The sequence below is a fragment of the Symphalangus syndactylus genome, chromosome 21 (genome assembly GCF_028878055.3).
Source record: "Symphalangus syndactylus isolate Jambi chromosome 21, NHGRI_mSymSyn1-v2.1_pri, whole genome shotgun sequence".
In the NCBI taxonomy this organism is placed as follows: Eukaryota; Metazoa; Chordata; class Mammalia; order Primates; family Hylobatidae; genus Symphalangus; species Symphalangus syndactylus.
Window position 1 is genome coordinate 24,779,955 of NC_072443.2, and position 15,788 is coordinate 24,795,742.

Sequence of the window (15,788 nt, forward strand, 5' to 3'; positions counted from 1 at the left end):
CGGTGTACATTTATTAAGAAATTGATACCTATTAGGCGAATTTCTTTAAAAATCCCCTTTGAAGCTTAAGTCCTGGTAAACTTTGTGCCTTGGAGGAAAAAAAAAAAATCAAATGATTCTGGGATTCCTGTTTTTTTAAAATGATAAATTTGGACTCATCTTGAAGATTTAAAGCCAAATACTTCCCAAGTGGTAAATCTATTTCCAAAGAAATAACTAAGAATTAGATGACATTTCAAAAATAATTTTAAAAGAGAAAAATCTATCTTAAATGGTACCCACAGCTGTTTCAGGCTTTTTGGGTCTTTCCTTTTCCTCTTTCCCATTTATTCATCCACCCATCCACCCATCCACTCATCCATTCATCTATTGTGTTTCTGAAATCAATGACGACATTGAGAGTAAAAAGAAATCTAAGGTTCCTAGGGTCCTTAGCTCCTGGGAGTTTTCTACTTGGGTGAAGTATAGAGGCAGACAAGACACACAAAAATAAAAACAAATAGCAATTGACTAACCTTAAGAATGATAAAAGCAAATGCTAAGCCTCCAGGATATTCATGGAGAGGGACTGAAATGTCTATCCTGGCCAGAAATGGCCTTGTGTACAGTAAAGTAGGACTTGATGGATGGGCAGCACATAATAAACAGAGATGGTGGTGGTGGAGGAAGGGGAGAAGAGAATAAGTTTTGAGAAAGAAATGAGTGCCTTACATATTTTATTTAAACCTTAATGAGGAGGTAGCCATAATACATCTCCCCACCCACTTTTTAACCGTTTTTTACAGGACATTATAGAAGCAACCCATCAGGAACTTATGACCATTGTCCTGTAGAACAGATAAAGTTCCCCAAGTTCTGAGAGGCAGTAGAACACAGTGGTTCAGAGCTCAGACTTCCTAGCTTCAAATCCTGTACCTGCCATATACTAGCTGAACAGCCTTAGGAAGTTTAAAACTGTTGGAGCTTCAACCTCCTTCTGGGTCAAAGAGAACTAAAAATACTACCTATCCCTGCAAAACTGCCATTTTGCATCGGTATCAGGAGTCTGATATTCACTCCTGGCAGCTGTCTTGCTCCCTGCCTTTGAAGCCTCTTGCCATCTCTCTAAGGACTCTGCCAGGAAGAGAGGGCTCAGGTGGCTTCAATGGCTGGTAATACATCATTTCCTTCTATTGGTTTATCCTGCTTCTTTTTTTCATAAGTTATTTTTTTCAGCTTCTTTATGTTCTCTATATAGTTCCTTCAGTTATTTTCAACCCCTATTTCTGTTTTTCTTCAATGAATGCATAACCACTTATGATAGGTATCTTTCAGTGTAATAAACAGTATCAATCTCTATTATTTTATATTTCATCCCACTTTCCTAAAAATAGAGCATTCTTAAACATTTTTATGATAGAGAAGTAGAAGAGAACAACTGACATTCTAAGGGTTGCCATGGTAAAAGAGGAAAAATTGTGCATTTCCTCTTGCTGTCTATACAAATGTAAAAATTAAGGGTAAACCTTGTAAATGGTACTAATAATCTATAGACATATAAATTGCATTAAAATTTATAAACATACAATTTATACTGATTCATGTCTGATCAATCATAAATCAACTTTGCTTTTAAAGTTTTGAAAATGTTTCACTGTGAAACAAAGTGAGAAACTTCAAAGTAAGAAACTGATGGTTGAATTTTAGCCCAAATGCACTGAGATAGAATTGCCATCAGTTAAGTAAATTAAAGCGTCATGCACTTATTTTTATCTGTTTAGTAGGACAGGTCAAAATTCTCGCTATCTTCTTGCTAAAAATTGCTTTATTTGAATAAGAGATTGAAAAAGTGAGATCTAGAGATGACAGACTTTTTCAGGTATATATTTTTGGGGGAGTCACCATATTTTTCTTTGGAGGCCACAGCTAAGGAATTCTAAGAGGCACCTGACGACTCTCTTCACCAAAGGCACAAAACAGTCAGCTTTGACACAGGATACCCTCAATAATTAAGAGATAATAATGACTTTGGGAGAGATCTGTGTGTGTGCTACTGTGTCATCATCTTAGATTTTGCTTATTTTGTTTTTTAATCTTGTTTTGAGAGTTGACCCTGACGAGAAACATACTTGGGTATGATAGATGGGCATGGCTGCCTTTCAGTGACTAACAGCTCTGCTAAAACAATCTACCCTCTACAGTTTTACCAACACTATCTCCCTACCCACAAATATAAAAGAAAACCACAAAACTGCCACTTAGACCAAGCTTTTTCAACGTAGGCAGTAACCTCTTAGAGCTGGCCAGAACTTTAGTGGAAAGTTAACCCAATAGTTATTAGCAACTGAGACAAACAAAGCTCAGAAGTGTTAGGTAAATTATCCAAGGCCACTCTGCTTGTTATAACAGCAACTGACAAAATTCATAAAACATGCCTACTGTGTGCTAGAGTTTATATTGGCTTTTATATATATATATATATTTTTTTTTGATATGGAGTCTTGCTCTGACACCCAGGCTGGAGTGCAGTGGCGTGATCTTGGCTCACTGCAACCTCCCCCTCCCAGGTTCAAGCAATTCTCTGCCTCAGCTTCCCGAGTAGCTGGAATTACAGGCACCCGCACCCATGCGTGGCTAATTTTTGCATTTTTAGTACAGACAGGGTATCTGTCTGTACTATCTTGGACAGGCTGGTCTTGAACTCCTGACCTCGTGGTCCACCCGCCTCGGCATCTCAAAGTGCTGGGATTACAGGCATGAGCCACCACACCCAGCCTATATTAGCTTCTTTATATGATTCAGCCATAGTCTTTACAATGCTTCTGGAAGATTATTCTCTATTTTAGAAATGAGAAAAATATAATGCAGATAATTTAAACTACTTACCCACAACTATTCCACAATAAGTCGTGTTGAATTTGAACCCAGGTCTGTCTGACTCAAAAGTAAATAGGTATTTTTTCCGCACACCATGCTGCCTCTCAAATGAAGGCTGATCTTTCCTAGAATACAGATTTTAACATCCTTGTCCAGGACTTTCTTCAGCTTAGAGCATTTCCAGCGCGTTGGCACTGCATCCTTTTCCTCACTAGAGCTGGCGTCACTTGGAGGAGTTATAGGCAAGATAGTGACTGAGAGGCCTGGGCTCAGTGTGAGAAATGCACTCCCTTAGGGAAATGTGTGAGGGTTAGCAGCTGTGAGAACACGAGAATTAAAACATTTGCACCCCATTAGTCCCTTTGGAGTCCTAACACCTGGTTGGAAGACAAAATCTTCAATCAGAATTTGTCATAGTGAACACATGTATTTAAACTTAAGCCTTCTCTGCAGTAAGGATACGAAGGTAATTCTTCAACGTGCACCACATAATTGATGGCTCTAGGTCTTCCTCTGCAGGTGACACTGATTAAAGTGTTTTCAGATGTCAACAGAACATCATTAAGTATGAGTCTTTAAAGGTCAACGCTGAGAAAGTTCTCAGCTAATGAGACATTAGCAAAATTACTAGCAGCTGACCATAAAAGAAAGCAGCAGAAACTTAAAATGTTAACCAGGAGTGAGAACATTCATGATGTGAGTAAAAAAAAAAAGACATAGGAGCTTAGAGGATCTATGAAGTGTGAATCATGTTTTATCACGTCATCGCAGGGCTCTGGAGGCCATTAATATTTATTAATAGCCACCGGGGAAAATACTATTTTTCCTACTGCCCCCTCTAGTACAATCTTAGATAAATTTTTACAGAAATTTCATATGAATATTAATTTCCAAAATGGCAAAAGGATGGTTTTGCTTACTTTTGCATGGAAAAGCAGTAAGTGACTTAAAAACATCTCTGTCAATACTTAATAAATAGAAAGATAATAGGTATTAAAATGTAAAAATGGTTATGAATGATTACTTGGTGGAAGTCCTAGTCCACAGGTCACTAAATGTTAGCTTGAGTATTTCTGAATAATCAACAGCTTCTCAATTCAATGGTAAAATGAAAAATGATGGTAAACACATCATTAAACAAATGAAATGTGTCAGACAAGGCTGTACTTAATATTTGCTTCGAAACTGAGGGTAATTCACTGTGTTTGAGTATAGTGCCATGCAACTGAAAAACATACCACTACCTTATTACAAAAGAAAGTAAGAGCAGGAGCTGTAAGTGATGCTTTTTTTCCATAAAGAAATAAAAATTCTTTGCTCTTGTATAGCACTTTGCACTCAAGGGACTTTAATTCATCACTTTATAGTTACAAATACACTAAACCACCACAGCATATCTGTGAAAAATACACCTGCTATAGATGAGCAGAGTTGAGATTTATTGCATAGTAAACTGATATCAGACAGGGAATTGAATAGAGATGCAAATTTTAAACACAGAGCTTGTGGCAGACAGGATAATGCACCCAACAAAGCTTGCTTACATCCTAATCCCCAGAATCTGCGAAGATGTGAGGTTGCACGACAAGGGAGAACTGAGGTTGCAGGTGGAATTACGATTGCTAATCAGCTGATTTTAAAATAGGGAAAGAATCCTGGATTATCCAGATGAGCTTACTACAATCACAAGGGCCTTTAAAAGTAGAAGACGAAAGCAGGAAAGGAGGCCAGGATGGTGATGGTGATGGTGATGTGATAAGGGCTTGACCCACTGTTGTTGACTTTGAGTGGAAGAGAAATGCAGTAGCCTCTAAAAGCTGGAAAAGACATAAAACCAGATTCTCCCCTCAGAGCCTCCAGAAAGGAATGCAGCTCTGCCCACACCTTGATTTTAGCTCAGTGAGATCCATGTTGGATTTCTGACCTATAACTGCAAGATAATAAATCTGTAATGTTTGAAGCCACCAAATTTGTAGTAATTTGTTTTAGCAGCAGCAGGAAACTAATGTATGGCTGCTTAATCAATTAGGAGCAATTAATGCAAATGCAGTCACGGAAGACTATAACCAATTTAAACAACCAAAAAATAACATTTTACTTGGAACAAAAGTTCATTTTTGAAGTAATAAAAGCAGAAGCACACAAATTTCTTGGCTTAAAGAAATACAGAAAAGGAAATACGTATGAGGAATGTTTTTTTCATTTCCACCAGAATACTAGAGGAGAAAAGGAATTAATAAAAAGAACATATTGATCTACAATATTAGGTAAGAGTTTTAAAAATAATAATTGGAATTGCCTTCTAGGAGTTGTGGAATCTTTGTCCCTAGGTTCTTTGAGATGCACAGTGACCTATTTTATCTGCCCTAAGTGACTTCAGTAGCTACTTTCCTGATGACAGGACTTAGATTAAACAATCTCTCATGTCCTCTTCCAGCCTAAATATTCTACAGAGACTGAAGTCTATCCAATTCTGTGGCACAAATATTTAGTGCCTATCTACTTAATGTAAATTATCTTGATATGAATAACCAAAGAATAAAACATAAGCTTGACTTTAAGAAGTTTTCAGTATTATAGTTAACCAAAGTAAACAATCAAGCATATTTAAGCTAGACCAAAAGAATCATAAGGCATAGATAAGTGATATATTGATAAAAACCCATTAAATATATAAAAATCAATGCATTCTTATTGGCCCTAAAAAAAACCCACCAACAAACACTGTCACTGGTCATCTTCGGAAATAATCAGAGCATCAACTTATAACACTGAAAATTTATCCTGCCTTCCTTATTGAAAGTAACGGCAAAAACTGCAATAACTTTTGTACCAACCTAATAAAACCAACATATATGGAAAATAAAAAAGGAGATGAGAGAAATTTCTTCTTTATCATTGGCTAAAATAGGAAGAAAGAATAATAGAATGAGAAAATTGCTGTTTATAACTCCTGAATAAAATAATAGATCTAGGCAATGATTATCAAAAGATGCTAAAACCATTAGGTAAAAATTTGATGGAGAATTTTACTGTGAGAGACCAGGCTGAGACTACCTAAACACATTAGTCTTAGGATCACTAAATGGGACAGGCAGCCATTATGCACCTCTTTTTGTGAGTCATTAGGAAATACATAGTACCACCTATAAAGTACTACATTTTCCCCCTTCCCCCAAATTCAAATCTAATACAGCCTCTAGATCTAATTACATCTTCATAGGAAATACAGGGGATAGGAGGAGCCAGCTCAAAAAATACAGAATTGAAGCAACCAGTTCCATATTCTATCATATAGAATATGGAAATTCTCTGTGATAAATGACCCAATTTCTCTAATCAATGACATTTAAAAAGAGAAGGTAGTGAGGATTGTTACAGAATAAAAGACACTTAAGAGGCATAATGAAATATATCATATGGACCTGTTTGGATCCTGATTCACACAAACTAACCCTAAAAAGACATTTTTAAGATCACCAGAGAAGTTTAAATATGGACTAGGTATAAAATGGTATTATGGAATTATTATTATAAAGTGATAAACTCAGTGTTATTAAAAATATTTTTTATCTGTTAGAGATGCATACTGAAACATTTTTAGATAAAGAAATGTGATACCTGGTTACGCTTTAAATACCCAAGCAATGAATACAGTTGTATGAAAGAATACACAGGGCAAGTCTGGCAAAACAGTGATAGGTATTCAAGCTGCATGCTGAGATATGAAGGTTCATTTTAATACTCTGTCCTTGGTTGTCTGAAATTTCCCATAATAAAGAACTTTAAAGAATGAACATAATATAAATAAATAAAAGTGTCCCTAGTCCATTTAATCAACTTTCATCATTGAAACAGTGAAAGGTTAAAATAGTTGTGCAACAAATTTTCTTTAGTTTTCTGAACATTTTTTTTATCAGTACTAATTTGACTTCTATTACTTTAAGATTGAACACTTTTCACGTTATATGGAAAAAAAGCTTACAACTGACCAAAATTTCAATTTATATAACAAAAAAATCTATCTAAATAAAATATTAATCCTAATGCTCAATGAAAAAAGGGGTAATATGTCATCTGTTTCTATTTGTGTGGGGGCAAACACACAGCTTCAGGTCACTTTTTATAGTAAAGAATGAATACAGTGAGACTTCTTTATGGTTTTTGTGGTCAAGGTTAGTGTTATTACATTTGTCAGAAATGCTTACCTCTCAGTTTTTTGGTAACAAACTAGTAGGTTTGCTTTAAAGTGTTTGTCTTATGTAAAATCTAGTTTAGACGCTTAATTAACAATATTACTCTGTTGCCAGATGTTGAAGTCCAACAGAAACGTCTCTGTGAGAAACAAGAGGCTACAGGACAAAATAGATTCATCTTCAACATTCCCTGCATATTATCAGAGCTGATATAAAGTAATTGAATTTATAGGATAACACTTCTGAAACTCATAGGAAAGCTCATAAGCAATAATCCTAGCAGTGGAACAAAATATAAACCTCGTATTAGACTATCCAGAAAGCCTTTAAAAGTATTCACAACAATAGAGGATCCTTTACATATTTATATATTTATATTATTTATTTATTTATTTATTTGACAGAGTCTCACTCTGTTGCGCAGGCTGGAGTGCAGTGGTGCTATCACGGCTCACTGCAGCCTCAACCTCCCCAGGCTCAAGAGATCCTCCCACTTTAGCCTCACAAGTAGCTGGGACTACAAGGCACAAACTACCATGCCTGGTAAATTTTTGTATTTTTTGTAGAGAGAGGATTTTGTCATGTCTAGAACTCCTCGGCTTGAGTGATCTACCTACCTCAGCCTCCCAAGGTGCTGTGATTACAGATGTGAACCACTGTGCCAGGCTTAAAAAAAGTTATTCTTAAATGATTTTATTTGCAAACAATTTTTCTGGAGAAGGCTTAAAAGTGATCCACATCCTCAATTTACATTTTAACATACTTTAAAACATTTTTAAAGAAATATAAAATTTTATAATACATAGAAAAACTTTAATCTTTTTCTCTGAAATACTCTTAATTTTTAAAAATGTAATACATTTCCTTTTTTCAAAATGTAGCTTTTCATGAAAAGACACTCAAAATGCTGTAGTTGTACTATCAAAAGATAGGAAGATACAGCAGTAAGGAAAACTAGTCCACATAAAATATGTTACAGAGACTTAATCCCAGACATTTCAGCTGTTTTTTTCCTTATGAATTTTTAAGTTATATGGCCAGGGATAATGAAGATAACTATTTCTGCATGTAATAATTTTTTTAATGTAAAGAATTGTGCTATGAGTTGCAACAGTTATGAAGATGTCTTGTAATTCTACCATTTGATTAAGCTAAGGATGTAGAAAAAATAGTTCTTGACATCAAGATTTGTAGGTTATGTTACACCCACCACCTCTTACCTCCTTTCCTTCCCAGCCCGATACCCAAACACCTTACCAACTATAGCCTCTGTGAATTTCCCTTCAGCGGGAAGAGGGAAGTACTGGTTTGGTGATACATTGCTGCCGTATCCCAGGAGAAGACCTTCAAGCTTTACATTTGGACTTGGACGCAGGAACTTCAAGAGGATGGAGTCACTTGTGGTATTGATGTGGACTTTCAGGTTTGGCCTTTTACCTAACAATGGAAATGAAAACATTGATGGCTGTTACTTCCCCTTTTTAGCATCCTACCCAAATTCCCAGCAAGTGTTGGTGGCTAGAGGCATTGTTCTTGATTGGAAAACATCATTCTCAGTAAACTATCGCAAGGACAAAAAACCAAACACCGCATGTTCTCACTCATAGGTGGGAATTGAACAATGAGAACTCATGGACACAGGAAGGGGAACATCACACTCCGGGGACTGTTGTGGGGTTGGGGGAGGGGGGAGGGACAGCGTTAGTAGATATACCTAATGCTAAATGACGAGTTAATGGGTGCAGGAAATCAACATGGCACATGGATACATATGTAACAAACCTGCACATTGTGCACATGTACCCTAAAACCTAAAGTATAATAATAAAAAAAAAAGAAAAACACGTTGTCTACTTTGCTACTCAGTATCACAGCATACACACCGAAATGCCCAAAATGAAGCTTAATAACACAGAGTAGCCTAGAATAAAAAGTATATCTTACTGTTCAATACTTAGTAGTTTATTATTGGGCAGGTAGATGGAATTTGGTTTATTTTGGCTATTCAAAGTTGGTCAGAACCTTTGCTTTATACACACTGTCTGGGTATGGTGAAAGGACCTGAATTTTCTTATTGGTAAAATTGAATTACTACAGCTCAAAAACGCCCAGCCTCCTCTATGAGGCTTTCCAGTGCCACATCCACAGGTCTTAGTCATTGACAGAGTTGGAAAGGGAGGGAAGAAAAAAGGTTTTTGTCTTAGGGGTAACTGAGATGGTAGAATAGGGAATGCTGGAAGGCAGAGAACGGTTGAGGAGAAAAATGATTAGTTCCACTGGGAGTACATCTGGGAGTACATGGAAATGCCCAGTAGTGAGTGGGATTTCTAAGTGTGATACTCAGGATGGGGGTAGAGACCCCCATTTAGCTTATAAGTCATAATTTATAAGTCATTAGCTTATAAGTGATAATTGGATGAACTTTCCCAGAGGGATGCCAAGAATGAGAAGAGAGACCTTAATCAAATTCTCAAGACATTTATTTTTAAACTACTAAGGCAACAGAGGCAAATAATCACACTAACTAAAGGTCTTGACCAAGTGGTGAGGAAACACATTGTCTTTTGCCTTTGGAGCCAGAAGGAACCAGGTTCAAACCCCACTTCTGTGACTCTGGCATCCCCCTGAAGATACTCGAGCCTTATCTTCCTGGTTTCTAAGTGATATATAACATTTACCTTCTTGCTGAGTTATTTACAAAGGTTAGTGTATTAGTCTGTTGTTGCACTGCTATAAAGAAATACCTGAAACTGCATGATTTATAAAGAAAATAGGTTTAATTGGCTCATGGTTCCTAAGGCTGTACAGGAAGCATGGCTGGAGAGGCCGCAGGGAACTTTCATCGCAGAAGAAAGGAAAGCAGGCAAATCTTACATGGCCAGAGCCTGAGGAAGAGAGAGAAGAGGAAGGTGCCACACACTTTTAAACAACCAGTTCTCGTGCAAACTCTATCACTAGGGGGAGGGTGCTAAACCATTAGAAACCACCCTTGTGATCCAATCACCTCCCACCAGGCCTTACCTCTAACATTGGGGATTACAATTCAACATGAGATTTGAATGGGGACATAGAGCCAAATCATGTCAGTCAGTTAATGTAAATGGCACAATCTTAAACCTGGCATATAGTAATTGCTCAACAAGTGCTTACTAATACAGGTCCACAGTTCTTTAGCCATGATTCAGAAATCAAAAAACTTTGTAGTTTTTTCGTGTCTTTTTTTTTTTGTAAGTTTATCTCAAATTCATCTGGCAACACATCCCAGTCAGAACCATCCTGAGGTCATTCAATATTTATTTAATCCACTGGGGTGACTATTCATGTGTTTCACTGAAGAAATGTGTTCAGTTAAATGTGTTGATCAAGACCCCACTGAGGAAGTTATGTAATATGTAATCTTGGCATCCTAGTTCTTTTCTAACCCTCCTCTCCAAATTTCTGAATTCCAAAACATGTCTGGCCTCAGGGATTTTAGATAAAGGATTGTGAACCTGAATTATGCTTTTTCTTTATTCCCCAAAGATTTAATATTTAAAAAATATTTTGACTATTGAAAACACTGCATTTACCAACTTAATAATTCACATTCTATTTCTCATTAATCAAAGACTTGGATTGTACAAACACCAATCACCACTTTTGTGCAGCATGTGCTCCCCAACATCATCACAATGAATTTATTCTACGCCACCCAAAATCAGCCTGCACAACCTCAATATAACCACAGAAAATGATTTAATTAGGCCTTTGGAAAAAGAAAAATAACCCTTTCTTGGATACCAGGTTGTGGGGATTATTCATACCTCAGCAGCTAAGGCTATAGGTTCCATGTATGCACATAGTAGTTTTTACTTTCCAAGAACTTGATGACATTTTTATAAACTTCTTGAATCTCAGACTGCTATTGTTATACTGTGGCAAAATAAAAACCCAGGGATACGAGTGGCCTATCCAAAATCTGAAAAGGGATCTTACAAATCAGCTAGTATAATTCCTCCAAATGAGGAAATTGAGGCACCCAGCACGTTAAAAGTGGGTCAAAACTAGATCTTGGGTTCTCTCTAGGAGAGAGAGAACTGCTCTCTTTTCATTGAGAATTTTGTGACTGTCCAAAAGGGTAAGGAGTGGCCACACCACAGATCATAATGCTCAAGTTGGGGTGACAATTGCTAGTGTTTTGTGCGAACTTTGCCAGGTTTTGAGAAGATGATTTATACTTCAGATAAAACACAGATTTTGTCAAAGTCAATTTTTTCCCTTTTTAATAATATGCGTAGATTAGTTACTTCACCCTGCTCAATAGAATGGAACCAATGTAAAATCGAACACATATTCTGCTACCTTAGAAGGCTCTCAAGTCTGCCAACGAATCCAAACTCAACCAGCTTATTTCCAACACTTAGTTGGGAGAGAGCATTTAACAAATCTTAGTACACATAGGCTGCATTCATATTTGACAAAGAGCCAACAGTCACAGCATCATCATCACGTTAGACCTTTGCTCATGGACTCTGGCCTGATGAATCACATTATTTCTCCCATGGGGAAGTGGAAAAGATGGCTACATCAGATGAGAATAAGGAAGGCTGTTGCATTTTTCCAAACAAAGTGGAAGTAATCCACCTCCTGTGCACAGGACTTTTCATGACTCCAGTCTCTCTCCCTTTTGCTAAAAATGTATATCCACAAATACATCAAAATCATATAACTATTCAAATGAATTGGCATTTAGCTGTTTTACTTTTTCTAAAATTCCAGTTCATACTACTCTCTCGAGCTAAACTTAAAATGTTCTGAAAAAGAAAAATATACACAGACAAATCTCATCTCAATATAGCATCACAAACTTAATTTTAAGATCATTACCTGAGTTCTTGTTTTAGAGATGGTAACTCAAATGTCTTCATTATCTTACCACACATTACTTCTTCTCTTATTACTTTTCAACATTTCTCATTTGTTTTTCACCCTTACAATCCTCTCACATTCTGCAATGCATATGAGGCTTTGGCCCTACACCTTTGCTCAGGTTGTCCACCCAGGATGGATTCCCTCTATCTTTGGTTTGCCTTCCCTACGTGCCTTGACTTACTCAGTTATTACCAAATTGACTCTTTCAATGTCAGCAAAAAGGTTAAGCAAGTTTTTTTTTTCCTTCAATATAAATAAGTTCAAGTGTTCCTTTGAATGAATGTTCAGATGAGTATTAAATGACATTTTACACTCTTGGACAATTTCTCTGATAATTTGAGGTATGCCTATGTACATTCTACACTAATGTTTAATCTTTGATAATACATTTATTTTCAGTGTAATTCTGGTTTAATAGTTTGGAATACTAGTCATAAAATGACATCTTTCAACAGTTAGTATAAAGTCCTCTGGTGAGTGCCTTAAGGTAGGGATCATAGAAAATAATACCACATGATACAAGCTTAACTAGTACAACATCTATAAGTAAAAATGATATATATGTCACCAGAAGAGCCCAGGAGTACAGAAAAATAAGACTACTGGAAGAACGTTTTGTTGCACCTTATATGAGGAACAAAGCATATGGCAACAGGAGTGAGAAAAAATAAAAACAGAATGTAAACATTTTGGGAAAGTAACACTAGTAGGCCTTAGACAAAAAATTGCATATTTGCAAAGTAGAATCTTGGATCTACGATGGTGGTTTCTAATCCTCTGTTTGCAACACCTTAGTGCATCTGTTAATATTTCAAAGAGTGTTATGAAATTCTTTAAAAAAAAGTCTTTCTCAGAAATGACAAAGGTGACATTACCACTGATCCCACAGAAATACAAAAAATACTCGGAGACTATTACAAATACCTCTATGCACACAAACTAGAAAACCTAGAAGAAATGGATAAATTACTGGAACCATACAACCTCCCAAGATTGAACCAGGAAGAAATTGAAATTCTGAATAGATTAATGAGTTATAAAATTGAATCAGTAACAAAAAGCCTACCAACCTGAAAAGGCCCTGAGCCAGAGAGATTCACAGCCAAATTCTACCTATAAAGATGAGCTGGTACCAATCCTACTGAAATTATTCCCCAAAAAATTGAGGAGGAGGGACTCCTCCATAACTCATTCTATGAGGCCAGTATCATTCTAATACCAAAACCTGGCAGAAACACAATGAAAAAAGAAAACTTCAGGCCAATATCCCTGATGAACATAGATGCAAAAATCCTCAACAAAATACTAGCAAATCAATCCAGTTGCACATGAAAAAGCTAATTTGCCATGATCAAGTAGGCTTTATTTCTGAGATGTAAGGTTGGCTTAACATATGCAAATTAATAAATGTGATTCATCACATAAACAGAACTAAAAACAAAAACTGCACGATCATCTCAATAAATGCACAAAAGGCTTTTGATAAAATTCAACATCCTTCCATGTTAAAATCCTCCACAAACTAGGCATTGAAGGACCATAGCTCAAAATAATAAGAGCCATCTATGACAAACCCACAGCCAACATCATGCTGAACATTCAAAAGCTGGAAGCATTTTCTCTGAGAACTGGCATAAGACAGGGATGCCCGCTCTCACCATTCCTATTCAACATAGTACTGAAAGTCTTAGCTAGAGCAATCAGGAAAGAGAAAGCAAGAGAAAGAAATAAAAGACATACAAATAGGAAGAGAGGAAGTCAAACTGTTTCTCTGCAGATAATATAATTCTGTACCTAGAAAATCCTGTAGTCTCTGCCCAAAGGCTACTAGAAATGATAACTTCAGCAAGTTTCAGGATACAAAATCAATGGACAAAAATTAGTAGCATTTCTATACATCAATAATTTCCAAACGAAGGGCCAAATCAAGAATACAATACCATTCACAACAGCCACAAAAAAAAAAAAAACTACCTAGGAATACAGCTAACCATGGAGGTAAAAGATCTCTACAACAAGAATTACGAAACACTGCTGAAAGAAATCAAAGATGATACAAAACATGGAAAACATCTCATGCTCATGAATAGGAAGAATCAATATTGGTAAAATGGCCATATTGCCCACAGCAATGTACAGATTCAATGTTCATTCTATCAACTACGAATGACATTTTTTTCACAGAACTAGAAAAAACTGTTCTAAAATTCATATGGAACCACAAAACAGTCCAAGTAGCCAAAGCAATTCTAAACAAAAAGAACAAAGCTAGAGGCATCAAACTACCTGCCTTCAAACTATACTACAGGACCACAGTAACCAAAACGGCATGGTACTAGTACAAAAACAGACACATAGGCCAATGCAACAGGTTAGAAAGCCCAGAAATAAGGACACACACCTACAACAATCTGATTTTCAACAAAGCCGAAAAAAAACAAGCAATAGGGAAAGGACTCCCTATTCAGTAAATGGAGTGGGATAATGGTTAGCCATATGCAGAAGATTGAAACTGGATCCCTTCCTTTCACCATATATAAAAATCAACTCAAGATGGATTAAAGACAAATGTAAAACCTAAAACTGTAAAAACCTCAGACGAAAATCTAGGGCATATCATTCTAGACATAGGCCTTGGCAAAGATTTCATGACAAAGTCTCCCAAACAAAAACAAAAATGGAGAAGTGGGACTTAATTAAGCTAAAGAGCTTCTGCACAGCAAACAAAACTATCAACAGAGCAAACAGACAGCCTATAGAAAGGGAGAAAATATTTACAAACTACTCATCTGACAAAGGTCTAATATCCAGAATCTATAAGAAACTTGAACAAATCAACAAGCAGAAAACCAAATAACCCCATTTTAAAAAATAGGCAAATAATAGGAACAGACACTTCTCAAAAGAAGATATACATGTGGCCAACAAGCACATGAAAAAGTTCCCAACATCACTAATCATTACAGAAATGCACATCAAAACCACAATGAGACATCATCTCACACCATCAGAATGGCTATTATTAAAAAGTCAGAAGATAACAGATGCTGGCGAGGTTGTGGAGAAAAGGGAATGTTTACACACTGCTAGTGGGAATGTAAATTAGTTCAGCCATTGTGGAAGGCAGTTTGGAGATTTTTCAAAGAACTTAAAACAGAACTGTCATTCAACCCAGCAATCCCATTACTGGGTATATACCCAAAGGAATAAAAACCATTTTACCAAAAAGACACATAGCCCTAATACATGGTACTCAGTGAGACAAGCTAAACTATCATGGACATCCAGTCGCTTACAGGAGAGAAAGGAATCATCATTATAATCCATTTAGTAGGCGGAATTCTTTCATATCTAATCTTTCATAAGGTTATCTTACATTCTCCAGGATATTTCAGAATGTGGTTTAAATTGTTGATATCAAGTTGGTCAACATAATAAAATTACTTCAAGAGAAAAGCTGCAAAATATTAAAGCACTCTTCTAAAGGTTGATAATACTTATTAGTGTAGCAACAATTATTATTTTATGTTTTCAATGTGGCAGACACTAACAAAGAAATTAAGATTATTCTAAATAGCACATATAGACTTAAAACAGATCAGGTACCGCATTAATTGCCATAAGATACTAAGTAAAAGAATAGCTATAATACTGATGTCAATAAAATAATAACATCATTTCAGGATTAAATGCATAACCCTATTCTTATCCATAGTGTGTTCTTCTTTCATTGCACAATTTTCACTTACAGTGCCAAACTCTATACTTACTCAGCTACTTATTTCATTATAAAAAATAAAATTTTCTAAGATATCAAAATAATAA

The 15,788-nt window shown here is 36.1% G+C and overlaps 1 protein-coding gene and 1 long non-coding RNA gene across 14 annotated transcripts in view; one reads left to right on the forward strand and one right to left on the reverse strand.

Moving 5' to 3' along the window:
* ABI3BP (ABI family member 3 binding protein) overlaps positions 1–15,788 on the reverse strand; it is a 246,050-nt gene that overhangs the window by 169,277 nt on the left and 60,985 nt on the right. For all 13 annotated transcript variants that reach the window (XM_055259016.2, XM_055259014.2, XM_055259021.2 and 10 more), the window contains exon 2: positions 8,310–8,489. In XM_055259016.2, coding sequence (XP_055114991.1) covers positions 8,310–8,489 — 180 coding nt within the window. The remainder of the gene's footprint in view (positions 1–8,309; positions 8,490–15,788) is intronic.
* Positions 8,401–15,788, forward strand: part of LOC134735405 (uncharacterized) — a 31,879-nt gene continuing 24,491 nt past the window's right edge. The window contains exon 1 of the long non-coding RNA XR_010118451.1: positions 8,401–8,475. This is a non-coding gene — a long non-coding RNA (uncharacterized lncRNA). The remainder of the gene's footprint in view (positions 8,476–15,788) is intronic.